Source organism: Papio anubis, chromosome 7 (genome assembly GCF_008728515.1).
Source record: "Papio anubis isolate 15944 chromosome 7, Panubis1.0, whole genome shotgun sequence".
In the NCBI taxonomy this organism is placed as follows: domain Eukaryota; kingdom Metazoa; phylum Chordata; class Mammalia; order Primates; family Cercopithecidae; genus Papio; species Papio anubis.
Genome location: NC_044982.1, coordinates 100,134,842 through 100,154,430, shown reverse-complemented (window position 1 = coordinate 100,154,430; position 19,589 = coordinate 100,134,842). Strand labels below are relative to the sequence as shown.

Here is a 19,589-nt window from a genome sequence, read left to right as displayed (position 1 = left end):
AATTCCTAACTCACTGTCAGGCACATAGCAGGTGCTATCCCCAGGACATGGGGCTTGAATGAGTGGCCCTGGCTGGGAGGGGAGACACAGGGTGGGATGCCTCTGCAGCCTACAGGGGCAATCAGGCTTCTGAGTGGTCCTCCAACAGAGGTGGACCTCCCTTCGGAATCCTGCTAATCAGCACAGCCATCCAGGCAGCCACTCAGGATGCCTCTGTTTGGACAGGGTGTTTTCTTTCCTGTCCAGACCAATGGGGGCCCTGGCCTGGACAGCCCGATGTTTCCTCAGCAGAAAAGACTGAGGTCCTTCAGCTTTGGCTGGGGGAAGGGTCAAAGGGTCACAGGGTCACAGAGCCCAGAGCCTCTTCCTAAACACAGCTCAAGTTGGCCCGTGTGTGTGTGTGTGTGTGTGTGTGTGTGTGTGCGCGCGCGCGTGCATATGTGTGTGTTACACATAGCCAGGGGCAAATTGGAGCACAAAGAACTGTGATCAACAGGTAAACGGCACCTAAAAGGAATGCCAGACTTGATAGGCAAAGGGGAGCCAAGGTAGGTTCCTCTGCAGGTTCCCGACAGGGGAGAGGATGGACAGCAGGGAGAGCACATTTTGTTACAGGAAGTCGAGTTGAACATGCCAGCCAGGGGTTGGGATAGCCAGCAGGCGGAATCTGAACACTCACCCTCTGCCTTGCAGTGGGGCAGAAGAAAGTCAATGTGTAGGGGTGATGGTAAAAGCTGGGCAAATGGAAGACACTGCTGAGGGAGAGAAGACAAGAAAGGAAGGAGGGGGTCAGGAGTGAGGGAACTCCGCTCCAGGGTCCCAGGAGGGGGACTTTTAGAAGGTTGTGGCCAACCCATCCCAGAGCAGTGATGCTTCTCCCACTGTCTGCTCATCCCGGGGGGAGGCTGGAACAGGGGTTCAGGGCAGGAAACTCCCCCGGGAGTCCTGAGGCTCGAAAGCACCCAGAAAGACTTGGCTCTAAACCCAATCCACACCGCTCCACAGAAAAGAGCTCTGAAACAGGAAGCAGTAGGTCAAGGGAACCCCAGGGGAAGGGAGTCCCCCATCCTCAGTTCCTACGAAGACCACTGCCTGGGCCTTTTATTCAGACCCTGCTAGGCCCAGGAGCCCAGCAACGGCAGGTCTCAGAAAGGAACCACTTCCAGACGCATTTCCCTGATGTGGTTCCAGCAAAGCCACGCCCTCCCTTTGGCAGCCCTGCGGGCCTCACCTCCTGCTGCTCAGAGGCACCCCCTGCCTGCAGAGCACAGCTCGGCTCCCAAAGTTTGGAAAAGTTCACCTTAATGAAGAGGGTGGTTTTTCCTACACCCCTTCCCAAGCTAGCCAAGCCTCTGCCTGCAAGTCACCCTCCCAGATCGCCAGGACACTGGCCTGCAAGGCCCGCCCCCACTTCTTGATGACCCCACACAGCGAGGGTATCCCTGGAGCACACACACCAGTGGCCTACCAGGAACCAGTGTGTTCAGGCAGGAGGCCTCATGCCCACTTGGCAGAGCCCTGGTCCCCTCCTCTAGTCCCACGCTGCACCCACCCCAGGAACTCCAGTTCTGAAGCCGCCCAGGTTCACTGGTCTAATAGTTCCTCCAGCCCACCACTCCAGTTGCAGAGAGAACGGAAACTGCTAAAGGGGAAAACCAGCTGCCCCAGCCGGTCTTCCTGGCAGGAAGGGAGCAAAAGCATTCAGGAGACAGCGTCTGCCAGGCGCTCACTGGGCCCCTGACCAGGCAGCAGCTGTGGGGCCCAGGGCCAAATGGGCATGGAGATAGAAAGCAGAGGGAAGAGGGGAAGTCAGGTTTTGAGGACCTGGAAGTCCTGACTCCCTCCGCCTGCTATGAAGCTATGTGTAGTCAGGCAGGTGACATAAAGAAAGATGGGGCCGGGTACGGCGGCTCACGCCTGTCATCCCAGCACTTTGGGAGGCTGAGGCAGGTGGATCACGAGGTCGAGAGATTGAGACCATCCTGGCCAACATGGTGAAACCCCGTCTCTACTAAAAATACAAAAATTAGCTGGGCATGGTGGTATACACCTATAGTCCCAGCTATTTGGGAGGCTGAGGCAGGAGAAACGCATGAACCGGGAGGCAGAGGTTGCAGTGAGCCAAGATCACATTATTGCACTCCAGCCTGGCAACAGAGCAAGACTGTCTCAAAAAAAAAAAAAAAAAAAGCAAGCAAGCAAGCAAGCTGGGGCTCAGAGAGGACCACAGGTGGAGGATGGGGAAACCAGCGCAATTTAAATCCCATTCCCATGAAACAATAACGAACCACACCAAGAGTTCCCGTGAAGAAGATAAATATATTTTGGAAGCTGCCTGTGTCCTCTGGGGTGAAAAGCCAGCACAGAGGGCCCCAAACACCCACCCTGCCAACCCATGCCCTCCTCTGACCTCACTCCCTTATCTCCCCATAGACCCACCCCGCCCCCTTCTGTCTCACTGGGCTTCAGGACAAGGGGCAAGAGAGGTATCCAGGGAGACAAGGGGAAGTGTGTTGGTGACAGGGGGCAACAGAAGTTGTGGCCACATGGTACCCCAGGGCCGATGCAGGGCTGATGGGCAAGAGGCTGTTATCTCCAGCCTGGCGCTTCTGGGCCTTTCTTGAGGACACCACGGGAATGCGGTGTGTGAGAGAGGGGCTAGGAGAGACAGAGACACACGCGCCTGGGATTGGGGGTCTGGACAGGGGCAGGGAAACCACACGCCCTACTTTGCCCTTTCCTGTCCATCCCAGACCTACTCAGATCTCTCAGTGCCTAAGAAAACAGGACAGTGAGGGCTGGGGGTTAGGGGATGGGGCTTAGGGGTTGGGGCAGGGCCCGTGAGAGGAGGAAGGTGAGGAAGAGGGAGGGAGGGGTGACTGTGTGATGGTGACTGTGTGATGGTGCTGCCTCTGAACACCCTCCCCTTCCCCAGTCCCCAGTCCCATGGTGATTTAAAGGGGCTGAGAAGCCAGGAGGTGGTGGGCCCACGGAAAGCAGGAGGACCTGGGGATGGCAAGTGGCCACTAACAGCCCAGCAGCTCCAGGCGCAGGGCGATGCGGTTGTGCCAGGCTACAGGCAGGACACGCACATAGCGAGCCAGGATGGGCGTCTCAAACAAGTTCTTCTTGTGGGAATGGTTGTCCCAGTTGCCAGGGAAGATCTAGAGGCAGAGCGGGTGTCAGGAGGACCCCAAGCCAGCCCCCCTCCCCTCAGAGCCCCAGGCCAGACTCCCAGGGAAGTAATAAAGGAATGGCAAAGGGTGGGCAGCTGGTCAGACACCCACCTTGCTGCTGCCAGTCCTGGGGTCCTGGTACTCAGTCCAGTTCACACTGTCATTACTGTAGGCCACCTTGTAGGATGCCACAAACTGGACGGAGCCAAAGTTACGGGCCCCCTGGGTGATGATGCCTGTCACCTCCTTCAGGGAGCCCAGGTCCACCTACAGAAGAAATCAACCACATTTTCTCGCTTGGACCATGTCCAGTAAGGTGAAAAGAGGCAGACACACCGAGGCATGAATTTTAGTTTTGAAAAAAAACTACTTGGTTGAGCCTCAGTTTCCTTGGCTATAAAATGGGCATAAGGCCGGACGTGGTGTCTCACACCTATAATCCCAACACTTTGGGAGACCGAGGCGGGTGGATCACCTGAAGTCAGGATTTTGAGACCAGCCTGGCCAACATGGTGAAACCCTGTCTCTACTAAAAATACAAAAAATTAGCTGGGCATGATGGCAGGTGCCTGTAATCCCAGCTACTAGGGAGGCTGAGTCAGAAGAACCACTTGAAATTCCAGCTACTAGGGAGGCCAAGTCAGAAGAACCACTTGAACCCGGGAGGCGGAGGTTGCAGTGAGCCGAGATGGCGCCACTGCACTCCAGCCTGGCTCTGTCTCAGAAAAAAAAAAAAAAAAAAAGCCTTGGGGGGCATAAATAATACCACCTACTTGGCCACACATGGTGTTCGGTACCTCACTGCTATAAGGCTCGTAGAGTCTGTGCCCTGGCCAACTCAACACCAACCACCCCTGCCTGAGACCTGCACTATGCTGTGATGGGAAGAAGGACAGGAGAGGCCACAGCCTGGAGGGGCATGAACTGCTCTAGAGGCTCCCTGCAGCGCTGCCCACAGTCGACACTGGTCCTGAGGGTGTCCACAGGCAGGCAGCAACTCACGGAACCCAGCTCCACAGTGTGCTCCATGGGGCCCTGAGACAGACCTCCTGTCCCCAGTCCCTGATCTCCCTGGAGAACCTGCCAGCTGCACCTGGACACACAGTTCCCCAACATCCAGGTGTAAACCCAACTCACTGCCAGCCAGCAGGTGGGTACTAGGCAGATCGTCGTCCTGCCAGCTCTCAGCTTCCTCATCTATAAAACAAGCTCTGGCTTTCCATGACTCTCTTTTGTTTCCCAGTTTCAATGACAGACAAGGGCTGTCACATGGTGGCTTCTTAGACACTGAGTCAGAGAATATGTACGCTGTGCTCAGGGGAGAGGTCCCAAGATGCCTGGGTCATGTCTCCCTCTTCCGCCTCTGCCCTGCTGTCCACAGGCTGAGCCTTGTCAACCCTGTGGCAGCCCATGGAGCAGCTCTCCTCCTGTGTATAAACACACACACACACACATCCTTTTTCCACCTTAGTGGAAGCAGGATCAGGAGAAGGGAGTACAGGTGTGAAGAAGAAAGAAAAGCCAAAGGAAAATAAGGCTTTTCCAGAACTCTCTTGGGAAGCAGAAGCCTGGGCTGGGGAAAGGTCAAAGATCTGGCAGTCCCACCTCATCCCACCCAACCCCAGCCCTGAATCCCAAGAAGGGGCTGGCCCACCTGCAGCCACTGATCGTTACTGTAGCTCCCCGCAACCCAGGCGTTGAAGTTGCCCTGCTTGTCCAGCCGTGCGTAGGAGGGGTTCCAGCTGAAGAGATGCAAGCCCCAGGTCTTGTAGCTGCTGGAGGCCGTGATCTGCTTGTCAGGGATGCTGTTATTCTTCAGGCCCAGGGGATTGAAGCATCCTGCCAGCAAGGTGGGCTGTCATCTGGATCTGGGATCCACAGCTCCCAGGGGTGGGAGCACAAGGCGATGAAGCGGAAAGAACTCTGTGGATCCTGACCAGCCCCTGGCATGCTCTTCAGCAACAGAAAGCAGCTCCATCCACCTTGCAGGGCCAACTGTGCGACCTTCTCACTGCCGGCCCCACCAGTTCCTCACCACAACCAGCCGGGCTCAGCTCCTCACAGATCACCCAAGACCTCCCACTCACCACCCTTCTCCCTCTGAACCAGGGAAGCCCCTGCTCCATCACCTCCTGCCCTCCTTCAATGCCTGACTTTGGAGACACCTCCTCCAAGAAGCCTGCTCTACTTCACTTGGGCAGGATTTCTTCCTCTTCTGGACTCACAGCACTGCCCCCATCGCCTCGGCCTCCCATCCATCCCATGGCACAGCCACTGACAACTTTAATAACAACCACCTCATTTATTCAGTGCTTACTTCAGTCATTTTTTTCTGCCACCAAAAAAAAAAAAAGAAAAAAAAGCCTCCCGAGTAGCTGGGACTACAGGCGCCCGCCACCGCGCCCGGCTAGTTTTTTTTTTTTTTTGTATTTTTTTTTTAGTAGAGACGGGGTTTCACCATGTTAGCCAGGATGGTCTCGATCTCCTGACCTCGTGATCTGCCCGTCTCGGCCTCCCAAAGTGCCCGGATTACAGGCTTGAGCCACCGCGCCCGGCCACATACAAACTCTTAATGTCACACTATGACATCACCTCCACCATCCACACATCCCAGCTAGATGATGAAGGCCTGCCTGGTGGCGACCCAGTGATGAACAGGACAACACCCCTGCCTGCCAGCAGCTGGCAGTTAGAGAAATCAGACCACTCCTGGGGCTCAGGAACATCTCTATTTCCATTCCCCAGAAGCCCCCTGACTTAGTGTCTCCCAGAGGGCCTTCGCACACTCAGATGTTCTGGGCATGCTGTCACACAGGCCTGTGAGGGCTGGCCCGGGAAGCTGGCCTTCGTTTCACTCAGCCCTGCCTCAAACACTCAGGAATGTGCTGGGCTGTCTTGCATTCGTATCTGCACGTGGCATATGGATAGAACAGTTGGGGATGGGCAGGAGATACAACTCCCAAGAGAATGATGGGGGTGTCTCCTCACTCCACAAGTGTCTATCCCTCTGGGGAGTTGAGGGAGGCAGGAGTGGACGGTGGGACTGGGGAGCCCCCTGCAATCTGGGAGCCAACTAAGTTATGTCACTGCCCTCCAGACACCTGCACCCTCACCACTCAAGACATTTGCCCCCAGGGTGTGTTGACAATGCCTGCCGATGGTCCCATCGCCTCCTGATGGTGGTGCACCAGGGAACCACCACCTTCCCCGACAAAGAGAGGCTACTGGGCTGGGAACTGGTTGTCCCTTAGTCCCAGAAGAGGAGAGGCCTGAGTCAGGCTAAAACCTGGGCAGCTTTGCAGAGGAGACCAATTCTGCACAATGTGCTCAATGCAGACCTCTCTACAGATCATCTGCTTCTAGCGGTTCATACCCTCCTCACTCAGCCTCCCCAGGAAGTCAGACAGCCTTCCTGGTAAAATACAGTTGGAAGGGGCACCAGGGAAGGGGCAGAACTGTCAGCTCCATCACTCTAGGAAGTCCCTTCCTCTCTCTGGCTCTCAGTCTCCCCATCTATAAAATAAGATACTAGGGGAGTAATTCTCCCAGATCACCTGGGGATCTTGTTTAAAAAAGATTCTGTTTCAGCAAATGTAGGCTGGGGCTTTTAGTCTGTAATTTTTTTTTTTTTTTTTTTTTTTTGAGACACAGTCTCGCTCTGTCACCCAGGCTGGAGTGCAGTGGCATGATCTCGGCTCACTACAACCTCTGCCTCCTGATTGGGCTCAGGCAATTATCCTGCCTCAGCCTCCCTAGTAGCTGGAATTACAGGCGCCCGCCATCATGCCCGGCTAATTTTTGTATTTTTTTAGTGGAGACAGGGTTTTGCCATGTTGGCCAGGCTAGTCTTGATCTCCTGACCTCAGATGATCCACTCGCCTCGGCCTCCCAAAGTGCTGGGATTATAGGTGTCAGCCACCGCACCCAGCCTCAGTCTGCATATCTAAGAAGCTCCTAGGTGATGACACTGTGGGTCCCTGGGGCTCTTCACCCACCAAGCTGCCCCTCAGTCTCTAGGATCCAGCTCCATTGGCCTTCCTTCCATCCTTCAACATGCCCCAGGGCCTTTGCACTTACCAATTCCTTGCCTGTAGTGCTCTTTTTAAGTTTTTCATGTGGCTGGCTCTCCATCATTCAGGCCCCCAGTCAAAGGCCTTCCCAACAGAGCAGTCCTTGTCTTGCTCTCTCCCCTCACCCCAAGTCATGGTCATCTCATCACCCTCTAGCTTTTCTTCAGAGCTGTTACTGCTCTCTGTCATCTGTTCCTTGCCTCAAGTCTGCCTCCCTTGCTACAGTGCAAATTCCATGAGGTCAGGCAATCATTCCCTAGAGCCAAGTACCCAGGAGGGGCTTAATCAATATCTTAATAAACATCCATTGAATTAAATAATTAATTCACCAAAGGCACCATGCCTGCAAAGAGGAATCCCGTGTGGAATCCCAGGTACCCCCAGACCTCAGCCCCACCCACACATATGCACGCATGCACCAACACTCTCCAGCTGACTGGAAGGCCTATAGGGAGAGGAGTGGTCCAGACCCCGAAGGAAGCAGACAGGGTACCTGGGCTTCCTTGGTTTGCAAGGCTCACCCTCTCTTGGCCCTGAGCAGAGGCCAGCCATGCCTGAATCCAGGCAACTTTAATGGCCAAAGGCTTCAAGCCAAAACAGCAAGTGGCAGGGACTCCAGGGAGAGGTACACAGACCTGGCTCTGTCCTTTCCCAGTAGGCTACATTTCCTTCTAGCAGAAGGCAGTCTTAGACGCCCCACTGAAACAGTAAGGCTCAAAAGGCCCCCTGGTGGAGGAAGCATACCTACTCAAGTTCACACTAAAAACACTAAACCCAGCCAGGCACTGAACTCAGCTCTGAGGGGTATTTGGGTGGTGTCTGAAATGAGACAACAGGAAGAGGTGTCACAGAGGGGAAAGAGGGGGCGCAGGAGGGCAGGTCTGGGTAAGATAAAAATGCCAGTGGGTAAGATAAGAACCTCCACTCTGCAGCTCCGCTTAGCGAGTCTTACAGTTCCACTGACGGCCAGCAGGTGGCACTGTGGCTGCAAAGAGAGAGAAATACCCAGCCCTCAAAAAGGAAAGCTGAATTGAGCTGCGCTGAGGCAATCAATGTCTGTCAGCCCAAACCCTGCACCCTAACCTCGCCAAGGCTGTCTCCTGGGTCTGCAGAAAGCTGTCCCTTTCTGGTCCCCCCCCAGCTCTCCATCTGGGGAATTTCTTTGGAAACCTCTTTGGGAATCTCTGGAAAAGGCAGCAGGAAGCACCAGCTCCAAGCCCCGTGGTCCAAGAAGCCCCTGTGTTTCTCTGGAGTGCAGACTCTTAAGAGTTTGGCAAGGAAAGCTCTGGATGGGTGGGGCCGGGAGCCCAGAGATCTAGACCAAGTCTTAATACCTACCAGATGTGTACCCTTAATAAATCATTCATCGGGGCCCCACGCCCCTCATTCATTCATTCACTCATTCATCAAGTGTTTATTGAGTCCCTATAAACCAGACACCATTCTAGGCACTGGGAATACCGAAGCAAACAAAACAGACAAATTATCTGCCCTCGTAAAGCTGACATCTGCCAAACACACCTAACGCTACATGTTCTAGAAGCTACAGGACAGGAGCCAACCAGAAGAAGTGAAAATACTTTGAAAATCGAAGTCTTTTTCTCTATCAACCAGAACGCCCTGGGTCATGGGTTGGCCGACAGCAAACACCTGGGTGGGACTGCTATGACCAGGTGAGTCCCTAGAGTGCGTTTCCTGAGTGAAGCCTGGTCCCCGGGCCTTGTTGCTGCCCTACCCAGCTCAGTTTGGCTGAGAAAAGAGGCAGCAGGGAGGGCCACCTCCTAGGACTGGCCCACGGTGCCCCCCTACCGGCACCCCCCTACCAGCACCCCCAGCACTCACCGTCCAACTCACAGCCCAGTAGCTCAAAGCGCAGAGTACAGGCCGTGTGGCAGCTCGTGGGGTACAACCTCACATACTGAGCCTCCACAGGGGTCTCAAACAGGTTGACATGCACCGCATTTTTGTTCCAGTTACCCGCAAACTCCTAGGAGGGAAGGGACAAGACTGGGGGAGGGGGGTCCATCTGGGCAGTCCCCCTCCCTGGGGTTACATCATCTTCCTTTTCAGACCTGGGAGGCAGAGGTGGGGCTGGAAGGGTGAAGAGGACTTGGAAGAGCCAGCAGGGGCTCACATAGCAGCCTCTCCTTTGGTCACTCCGTACCCCTCCACACAGATTCTCCTCTCACTTTCCTTAATCATCATGGAGCCTGGGCATAAACCCCTATAGTTGACACAGGGTCACCTGTAACCTACAGGGTGCCTCTTTGCAAATTAGGAAAAGGCACTCCTTTCTCAAATAGTTTATTATGACAATTTTCTGACAGAGTTCCACAAATGTATAATGCCTGTACTGTGAATGGTGCCTGCTTAGTAATGATGTCCTTGAGCAGTGTACAACTGTACATGTACCCCTGAAGGCTCAGAATGAAACCCAGCTCCACCACCACTACCACCCTCAACAGGTCACTGTACCATTTTGGGTCTCACTAGTCTCATCTCTGAAGTGGGACTATTGCTTGTAAACCACAGAACATGGACACAGTCTGGGTTTCCCAATTTCTAGAAGCCAAGATGCACCCGAAGACCCATGTCATGGCCAATCACCCAGGGTTCTCTGGACTCACTGGGGGTCCTCAGTCAATGCTAGAACCTTAGGGGGTATGGACCACAGCCCCTCTTTCAGGCCCCAAGACCTACCTTGTGTTTTTCATTAACATCATGGATGAAATTGAATTCATGTCCATTAAGGCTGTAGGCTACCTTGAAGGCCTTCAGGTACTCATGACTAGCCAAGCGGCTAGCACCCTGCGTCACCACACCTGTTACCCACATCCTCCGCAGCAGGTTCACCTGGACACAGGGCAGGGGAGATGGCACCCTTATCTCCTGGGTCCTTTCCACTCAAGATCCAAACAGACCCATCCCTTCACTCTCCGCACTGGATGGGGGAACAACCCAACAACAGCAGCAAAGAAGGGGCAGCTGAGCACACCACCCGCACAAAGTGCCTGCTTCTTCTGCCCCGGCCTCTAGAGGCCTCATCGAGTACCCACAGCCCTCCACAGCCTGGGGCCCGCTCCCCCTTCACCCTGACCCCATACCGGGTTCCCCCAGGGATGCCATCCACTTACAGACACTTCACCTGTGGGAACTTGCTACCTTGCCACCTGAACTCCAGTGATGAACCCTCCCATGGTAACCCCCAAATGCAGGAACATTCATCGAGCCTTCTCTCCATCGCTCCGCCCCAGGGCCATCCCCAGGCATACCTGGATCCAGGGGTTATCATCATTGCTGCTGGGTGTCCAGGCATTGACCATGCCTGCGCGGTTCAGGCGGGCCAGCTCCGGGACCCAATGCTGCAAACCCAAGAAGGTCACACGCACAGATGAGGCGGTGATCTGTGAGTTGGCAATGTTCCCATTCTCCATGCCCAGCGGCTCGATACACTCTGAGGGGAGGGAGGTGGCAGTCAGGTGGCTATCCCAGCAGGTTCCTGGGCCCAGCTGGGACCCAACGGACAAGAAAATAAGACTCAGTGGCCTCTGCCTAGGCCCCAGGGCCGGGGAGAACCTCAGAGCCTCTCTCAGAACAAAGACCACAAAGAGACAATGAAGGCAATGCCCAGGACAAGCTGCCAAGAAAAAGTGTGTGGCTGGGAGTGGTGAGGACAAGGGGGTTGGGCAGAGTCATGGGAGGCCAGGACCCAGGGCTGCCAGAGGATCCCAGCCAGGGTAGCACTCTGGGGATGGCCGTGATTGGCACTCGTGGAAAATAGAGTCCCCCTCCAGGCTGTGGGAGGTGGCCACGTTCATATAGGGCATCTGGAAGCAATTAGTCTGGTGCACAGAATACCAGTGTGACCCCCTCTTCCTCAGTGTCCCCCCCCACCAGGAAGGGACGCCATCCTCAGTCAGCCCCTGGCTTCCTCAGAAGGGTGACTTTGGGAGAAGGGTTACCTTGGTTGGCAATGAACAGGACCAGCACTGCACACAAAGAAAGAAGCCAGGCCGGGCGCAGTGGCTCAAGCCTGTAATCCCAGCACTTTGGGAGGCCGAGATGGGCGGATCATGAGGTCAGGAGATCGAGACCATCCTGGTTAACCCGGTGAAACCCCGTCTCTACTAAAAAAAATACAAAAAACTAGCCGGGCGAGGTGGCGGGCGCCTGTAGTCCCAGCTACTCGGGAGGCTGAGGCAGGAGAATGGCGTGAACCCGGGAGGCGGAGCTTGCAGTCAGCTGAGATCCAGCCACTGCACTCCAGCCTGGGTGACAGAGCGAGACTCCGTCTCAAAAAAAACAAAAAATAAAAAACAAAGAAAGAAGCTAATCTGCCTGGAGTTTTCTAGAACTCCCACTAGTAGGAGTTCTCCAGGTGGGGCACAAATGCCATTCTGCTTTCCCTCTTTGTGCCTTCCACCTGTGGGCCCTCACCTAGCCATCTGTGAACATGCCCTTGGCCGAGGCCCCATCCCCCTCACCATCACTCCAGCAGTGCGGTCCCAGGAACCCAGGACAGCTACGAGGCCCACCTACAGGCCAAGCTTCTCTCATCACCTGGGGATCCCCCAGCATATCCCTGGGCCTTCCAGCTGCCAAGCAGATAACCCACAGACAGATCTATTCTTCCTCCAGCATCACAGGCTCAGACGAGCTCGGTGTTAGCGCACTCTGGCAGGGACGGGAACGCGCAAAGTGAGGCCAGAGCCCCAAGACCAGAGCTCGGCCAGTGGCTGAGATTTGACCCCAGTCTGCCTCCAGGACAATCCCTATACCCCACCATACTCACACCCTGAAGGAGTCCAATGTGCATTCTTTGGGCCCACAGGGCCCTTGTTGGCTCTAAGGAAACATACCACGTAAAAGGCAAGGAAGAGCTGCGAAGGGCCCTCTGAGGGCTTCCTCCGCTGTGTGGTCACCCCTGCCTTCTTCCTGGGTGCAGCCATGTCCAGCCTGTGGCAGATCTCAGGCCCAGAAGCTAGAAGTCAGGGTGGGTAATTCCAACTCAGGCATACCCACAGTTACCTCAGCTCCCAGGACACTCGTTAGTGGCCCCACCCGGCCCCACCAGGGCTCTGATTGCCTTAGCAACCCATCCCCCAAACCATATATACACCCTTCCACCCAGATCTCAAACACATCTGGCCTCAGGCCAGGGCCCAAGGCACAGGCCCCAGGGCCACTTGGGAGGTAAAAGGCATCCTACACACTTGACCTGCTCTCTCCCAGGGCTCCTGCTCCCACCCAGCTGGCTCAAGCCACCTGCCCCCTCCTTCTGGAGGCCAGCAAACCTCAGAACCCATCCCCACATCTCCCTGAAGGAGGGCAAGATGTCTCCCGCCCCCTACCCAAGATGCTCAGCGACTGACCTGCTAGATTCAGAAACCTAGGACTCCCACTCCACCCATCCCCGGGCCCGCATGTGGGCGACCTGCCTACCCCATGAGGAGTCCTGGTGGGGCGGGAGCACTGAGTGGAAGGGACTCCAGCTGGGCCTGGAGGGAGGACAGCAGGGGAACTGCTGTTGGCACCCCACCTAGGGCCATTCTGTGGCCAAGTGGATAACCAGGCAGGTCACACAAGGCCCCTCTGGGCACGCAGGGCCTCTGACCACCTGGCCTCGAGGGGATGGCTCAGCTGGCCCAGACGTCTCCCTCCTCCCCCCGAGCTCTGTGATGAGGCCGCAGGTCAAACTTGGGCCAGGAACTGTCAGACTCTGAAACCAAGCCTGATTTACTGAGTTCCTGGGCCCCAAAAGACTAAGAATGTGTTTGTTTTCCCCTCTTAGGTAGAAAAATCCTCACAACTTAACCCTAATGCTGTGTATCTAGCTCATGGTGACTCAAGAAACAGCACTCCCACAACCTCCAGGGTGACCACAAGCCCTCACTCCTCTGCAGCAGCGTCAGGCCTGGCCAGCAGTCTCAGGACAGAGGGCCAGGCAGAGAGAAGGAAGAAACAACAGGACCCTTTTACCCCCTTGGTCTAACTGAGGCTCTGTCTCTCTCTCTTCATCTCCCCAGAGGAGGCCTTGACACCTCCACTGGGGTGGGGACGGCAGGGAGGGACTAAGGCCAGCACATGGCCTATGCCACCAGGGCTGTGGCTCAGGGTCTACTGCCAGAAACAGGCAACAAGCACCCCCAGATACTCACTCATCTCACAGTGGCTGCCCGCGTAGCCCTCAAGGCACGTACAGGTGTATGAGGGGAAGACGTCCCCTCGCACTTCTTGGGAAATCTCCTTGCATAAACCACCATTGTGGCAGGGGTTTTTGGAACAGATATCTGGGGACAGAGACAGGTAAGATGAGCAGGTGATCAGGAAGGAGCTGGGGACAGAGATGAGAAGTAGCAGATGGGCCCAGCCCAAAAGGACCCTCCACTCAAACTCAGCCCATTATCTCTTCCTCTCCCTCTTCCCCAGTCTGTTGCTGGATGGAGCCTGAGTCAGCCTAGAGCCAAGGAAGTCCACGTGTAGGCGAATCAGCCCACGTAAGGGAAGTGCCCAGCTTTCCAAGTGGCCTGGGAGTGTCCAGAAAAGTGCTGGCTGACAATGGGAATGGTGCTGGGGACCACTGCCCACTGGCAGAAGAGCTGGCAGCTGGGGTCTGGAGAGGCAGGCAAGGTCCAGGGCAGGTCTCTTGGCAGCAGTCTGATTGCAAAGGAGGCCTATGAGGACTTTAAGGCAGGGGCAGTGGAAGGAAGCATTGTCCTGGCCCACCGAGCAGGTTCTGCCCACCAATTCAGGCATAGGTCGGAGTCACAGATGTCACCTCCAGAGGCAGCCCTGACTCAGGAACAGCACAATGATCATCCAGGAAACACTGAGAGGGCCAATGACCATGCTGGGCCCCTGAGACAGAGAAATCAGATGCAGCTCAGGCCTCAAGAAGCCAACGGGAAAGAGGCCAGCAAGTCCACAGATGAGGAACATTGCCCAACGCTCCAGAAGCCTGCATGAACCGTCACTGGAGGCAGGATTTCTGCTGGGGAGATGGAAGTTTCCCAGAGGAGGGAATATTCGAGCTGGGTCTAGAAGACAAAGTAAGGAGGGTGCCAGACTGGGCAATGAGGAATGAACGTTCCAAGAAAAGCAGGCGCACAGAGGGTGTGGTATGTTGGAGCACAGTTAGATGCAGCTGGAAGGGTAGGCTGGGGCCAGACTGGGAGGGATCTGAAGAATGACAAGTTTAGTTTTTCATCCTGTAGAGCAGTGGCTTTTAACCTTCCTTCACCCTCCTCACCATTGTCCACCAGGGAGGAACAAAAATAAAAACAAAAACAAAACAAAACAAAAACAAGAAACAGAGATTCTCAAGTGTGAGATGGGCGTGGGAAAGTCAGTTCCAATTGTGGGAGGAAGAAGGTTGAAAAGGTCCAAGTGCAGACATGCCGCTGAGCTCCCCTAGGGTGGGGAGCATCTGGTAGCTGCAGACAGGACCCTCTGGCTGAAATGCAGAAATCCCACCGAAGAGGGTGAAGGTGGAGAGCATGGTGAGAGAGGAAGTCAGGGCAGAGGAGTGAAAAGGGTGATTTCAGAACCACCAGGGGGCAAGGGCTGCAGAGGCCACCAGGGCTTCTGAATGGGAACCTATATGACAGATGTGCACCATCAGCCTCAGTGGTGGAGAACACAGGAGGAGGAACAGGAGGGCCTGTCCTCAATCCCTTGACTCTGGAGGGTTGGCTGGGCCCAACAAGGGTCCTCTAGCCGACCTCAGCATCCCAGAAGGGCTGCCTGAGACCCTACACCCAAATCTGTCATTTGGAGCAAGACATGAGAAATCTTTTCGCCTTGGCCAGGCGCGGCGGCTCTCGCTTGTAATCCCAACCCTTTGGGAGGCTGAGGCGGGCGGATCATGAGGTCAGGAGATTGAGACCATCCTGGCTAACACGGTGAAACCCTGTCTCTACTAAAAATACAAAAACTTAGCCGGGCGTGGTAGCACGGGCCTGTAGTCCCAGCTACTTGGGAGGCTGAGGCAGGGGAATGGCATGAACCCAGGGAACGAAGCTTGTAGTGAGCCGACATCGCGCCACTGCATTCCAGGCTGGGCGTCACAGCAAGACTCCGTCTCAAAAAAAAAAAAAAGAAAAAAAACAGAAATCTTTTTGCCTCCCCTTCAGAGTCACCTATCCAAGGCTGGAGAGTCCTCCTGGAATCCCAAAGCCCCCAGAGAGTTCATCCCACTCCAGCAACACCATTAATGAGCGATCTGCCCTCAGAGCTCCGCCTCCAAGGGCCTGGGGAGCTTAAAGTGGCTCCCAAGGAGCTATTAGTCATTGGCTTTAAATAGCAGGTAATCCTTCCTCTGACCTGGCAGGCGGGGGCGAGCACTGACACAGACAGAGGCTTGGGTTGGGAATGGACTCTTACCTCCCAACTGCACCGGCCCTCTCCCTACACTGCTCCAGGGCAAAACGGTCCAGTGGGAAAAAGGGAAAGTGAAAGATGCACCCTACCCAGCCAGGTTACCTGTATGTAAGGTAGGTATGGTGTTGCCTCCTTCTGAAAAAGGCCAGATCACCCTGTATAAAAACATCTTTGGGACTTCAGAGTCCTGCTCTTTCGGGGACTTTCCAGTAACATTTGGCCAGGGTTCAGGTTGGGGGGTACAGAGAAGAGTAGAAAGGGGCTATGAAGATCCAGCTGTCTTTCACGGTGGCTGGGGAGGGCCAGGAGCTCCCAAGTTCCTGGGAGCTTGGAGCACTCTGGAAGTTCTAGCCCTAAGGGTCAGGCAGATCACAGGACGTAGGGCTGGGGCTCAGCTGTTACCTGCCTTGCTTCAGTCAATCCCATGAGAAAATGATAGAGGGGCCGCCTAAAGAGTCCTGGCCCTGACCTCTCCCAGCGCTCCACGGTGAATGGCTCGGGGCATCCGCAAGTCCAGCCTGCGAGGGGCCCAGCTGGGCGCCGGAGGCCTCCTGGGAGGCGGAGGAGGACCAGGGAAGATACAGCAGCCGGCCAAGGCCGCGGGAGGGAGGGAGTCAGGAGACTCCCATCAGCAAGCAGCCCTCTTCCAAGTTCCTCGCAGCCTCTGGGTCCCCTCCCGGGCCCCACTTACGGCCCGCGTCCACTGCACCGACTCCCCAGCCCTTCCCTTATGTGACCAGGCACGGACAAGTGGGAGCGCAAAAATCCAATGAACTGTCCAGCCAATTGGAGTTGGCGGGGAGTTGCCAGGACAAAGTTATCCAGAGAAGACTTATCCATACTAGAGTCCTTGAATCTCCCAGGTGGAAGGGGTTCGAAAGTCAAACGCAGTTCCCTGGCCTGATTTTTCACAAGGGAAAAGAGAGGCCCGACACAGCGAATTCCTTTGTCATTATCTGTAAGCCGCATCCTGGGGGCGGCAGGGCTGTCACCCGATGTCCCGAGTCCCAGCCCAAAAACTTCAGCGCAGAGACGGCAGGGGCGCGTCCCCCTGTCCCGCCAGGGAGCAGCGGGAGAAGCCGCCCCTCTGCCCGGCCCGGTCCCCGGGGCTTTGTCTAAGTTTGTCAACAGTGGAGGTGGAGGGAGGGCGCTGGGCAAACTTGCGAGCGGCGCGGGGAGGAGGGGCGAGGGCCAGAGGGCGGCGCGCTCCACTCACCCAGGGCGACGAGGAGGCTGGGGGCGCAGAGCAGGGCTCCGCACAGCGCGGCGAGCAGGCAGGGGCGCGGCATGCTGCAGGACGCGGGCGCTGGACTGGGAACGCTGGGCTGTTCAGACCCCGCGGGGTTCTGGCGCCTTCTCCTCTGGGACCGGAATAAATCAGGCGGCTCAGCACCTCCCACTGGCCTTGCGCTCCGCCCAAGCCGGCCAGAGGCGGACTCGAGGCGGGGCTCAGCGGCTGGGAGGGAATTGTTTGAAAGGAATTGGAGGGCAGGGGGGTGGTCCACGATATCTGTCTCTTCCGCCACTGCCACACCGGCGTCCCGCGTCGTGCCAACGGCCGGGTCACGAGTCTTGAGTCTGCTGGGCGGGTAGAGTTCAGGAGGAGTTTTGTTTTTGTCTTTGCTTTTAAGATTTTTAGACTTGAAAAGATGCTAACTCTTTATTCATAATCAGATAAATGCAAATTAAAACTACCATGAGCGTCGTGTTTCCCTTCTCGGATCGGCAAGTATCAAGATGTTAACAAGGTTAGTGGAGGCTGTGGGGAACAGGTCCAAGCATGCTTCGCTGAAGACAGTATAAATTAGTTCAACTTCCGCAGAGGGCTATTTGGTAACACCTATCAAAACGGCAAATGCTGACACCTTAAGACCTAGCATTTCCACATAGAGAGATTCGTTCTACAGAAACTCTCATGTGCAAAATGACATATATACAAAGATAGCATAGCAACATTGTTTGAAATGGTAAAATACTAAAAAAAAAAAAAAAAAAAAAATCAGCGAACGTTTCTGTAAAGGACCTAATAGAAAATGTTTTCTGATACGTAGGCCCTAAGTCTCTGTAGCAACTATTCATCTCTGCCTTTGTTGCAAGAAAGTCACCATAGACAAAATGCGAGGAAATGGGCACCTGTTTGCGGAAAGGGAATAAAACAGAGCAAGCCTGTCACCGTTGACTTTTTACTAAATGATTTGTACTTATCATGTGCAAATATTACCTGTTTACAAATAAGTGATTTTTAATAATAGTGTTTTGGCCAGGTGCGGTGGCTCACGCCTGTAATCCCAGCACTTTGCGAGGCCAAGGCTTGTGGATCACCTGAGGTCAGGAGTTCAAGACAAGTCTGGCCAAGATGGTGAAACCCCGTGTCCACTAAAAACACAAAAATTAGCCAGGCGCAGTGGCAGGCACCTGTAATCTCAGCTATTTGGGAGGCTGAGGTAGGAGAATGGCTTGAACCCAGGCGGCAGAGGTCCTAGTGAGCCGAGATCGCGCCACTGCACTCCAGCCTGGGTGACAGAGTGAGACTCCGTCTCAAAATAATAATAATAATAATAATAATTAATAGTGCTTCAGACCGGGAGCAGCGGCTCACGCCTGTAATGCCAACACTTTGGGAGGCCGAGGCAGGCAGATCACTTAAGCTCAAGAATTCAAGACCTGCCTGGGCAACATGGCAAAACCCTGTTTCTACAAAAAAAGAAACAAAAATATTCCAGGCGCATGCCTGTAGTCCCAGCTACTCAGGAGGCTGAGGTGGGAAGATCACTTGAACCCAAGAGGTCGAGGCTGCAGTGAGCCAAGATGACACCATTGCATTCCAGCCTGGGCGACAGAGCGAGACGCTGACTCAAAAAATAATAACAATAGTAATAGTAATAAGTGTTTAAGTCAGACTAGCCAACAAACAAAAAAGAACAGTCACATATCTCCCCTACTAGCTGTGTTGAGACCTAAGTTGGGACTAGAGTCCACTGGCAAGATGCCTTTCTTAAAATATTCAGAAGCCGGGGGGAGGGCGCGGTGGCTCAAGCCTGTAATCCCAGCACTTTGGGAGGCCGAGGCGGGCAGATCACAAGGTCAGGAGATTGAGAGCATCCTGGCTAACACGGTAAAACCCTGTCTCTACTAACAGTACAAAAAAAATTAGCTGGGCATGGTGGTGGGTGCCTGTAGTCCCAGCTACTTGGGAGGCCGAGGCAGGAGAATGGCGTGAACCCAGAGGCGGAACTTGCAGTGAGCTGAGATCGTGCCGCTGAGCTCCAGCCTGGGCAGCAGAGCAAGACTCCATCTCAAAAAAAAAAAAAAAATTCGGAAGGGGAAAAGACATATAGGATCGACTGAATAATCACAGAAAAAGCATTTGATAATATCCAACACCTCTTTGTGATAAAACACTCAACAAACTAGAAGTAAAAGGGAGCTTCCTCAACCTGATTTTTAAAAATCTATGAAAAACTGCCAGGCACAGTGGCTCACACCTGCAATCCCAACACTCTGAGAGGCGTAGGCGGGCAGATCACCTGAGGTCAGCAGTTCAAGACCAGCCTGACCAACATGGTGTAACCTGGTCCCTACTGAAAATACAAAAAGTAACCAGGCATGGTGGTGCACACCTGCAATCCCAGCTACTCGGGAGGCTGAGGCATGAAAATCACTTGAATCTGGGAGGTGGCAGTTGCCATGAGCCAAGATTGCACCCCTGCTCTCTAGCCTGGGTGACAGAATAAGACTCTGTCTCAAAAAAAAAAAAAAAAAAAAATATATATATATATATATATATGAAAAACCCATAGCTACTATCATGCTTAATAGTGAAAAACTGAATGTTTCCCCTAAGCTCAGGAATAGGACATGGTGGTCTGCTCTCATCACTTCTATTTCATCACTGTGCTGTAGATTCCAGCCAGGACAATTAGGCAAGAAACAAAAAACACATTCTCATTGGAAAGGAGGAGGT

The 19,589-nt window shown here is 54.5% G+C and overlaps 1 protein-coding gene across 3 annotated transcripts; it reads right to left on the bottom strand.

The window, feature by feature from the left end:
- Window positions 1–2,299: 2,299 nt before the first annotated feature.
- MFGE8 (milk fat globule-EGF factor 8 protein) lies at window positions 2,300–17,059 on the bottom strand. 3 transcript variants are annotated; one of them, XM_003901355.3, is made up of 8 exons: window positions 16,842–17,059; window positions 13,405–13,536; window positions 10,519–10,700; window positions 9,947–10,099; window positions 9,089–9,233; window positions 4,831–5,015; window positions 3,288–3,443; window positions 2,300–3,164 (listed from the first exon to the last, which is right to left on the bottom strand). In XM_003901355.3, exons 1-8 carry the CDS (start codon window positions 16,912–16,914, stop codon window positions 3,027–3,029), a joined length of 1,164 nt encoding a protein of 387 aa, XP_003901404.1. In that variant the 5' UTR covers window positions 16,915–17,059; the 3' UTR covers window positions 2,300–3,026. The 3 variants fall into 3 exon arrangements, 2 of the variants coding, with proteins under 2 accessions (XP_003901404.1, XP_009209154.1); XM_009210890.3 differs by lacking the exon at window positions 16,842–17,059 and adding an exon at window positions 16,028–16,045; XR_002523187.1 differs by lacking the exon at window positions 2,300–3,164 and adding an exon at window positions 4,314–4,603 and having other exon boundaries at window positions 3,331–3,443.
- Window positions 17,060–19,589: the final 2,530 nt, after the last annotated feature.

What these genes read in the sequence shown, in the direction of transcription:
- MFGE8 (XM_003901355.3), bottom strand. Translation starts at nt 16,914, where the DNA reads ATGCCGCGCCCCTGCCTGCTCGCCGCGCTGTGCGGAGCCCTGCTCTGC. An exon ending in CAGCCTCCTCGTCGCCCTGG is followed by an intron (nt 13,537 to 16,841) that starts GTGAGTGGAGCG and finishes CTCTGTCCCCAG; the next exon opens with ATATCTGTTCCAAAAACCCC. An exon ending in CCAGGACTGGCAGCAGCAAG is followed by an intron (nt 3,165 to 3,287) that starts GTGGGTGTCTGA and finishes CTCTGCCTCTAG; the next exon opens with ATCTTCCCTGGCAACTGGGA.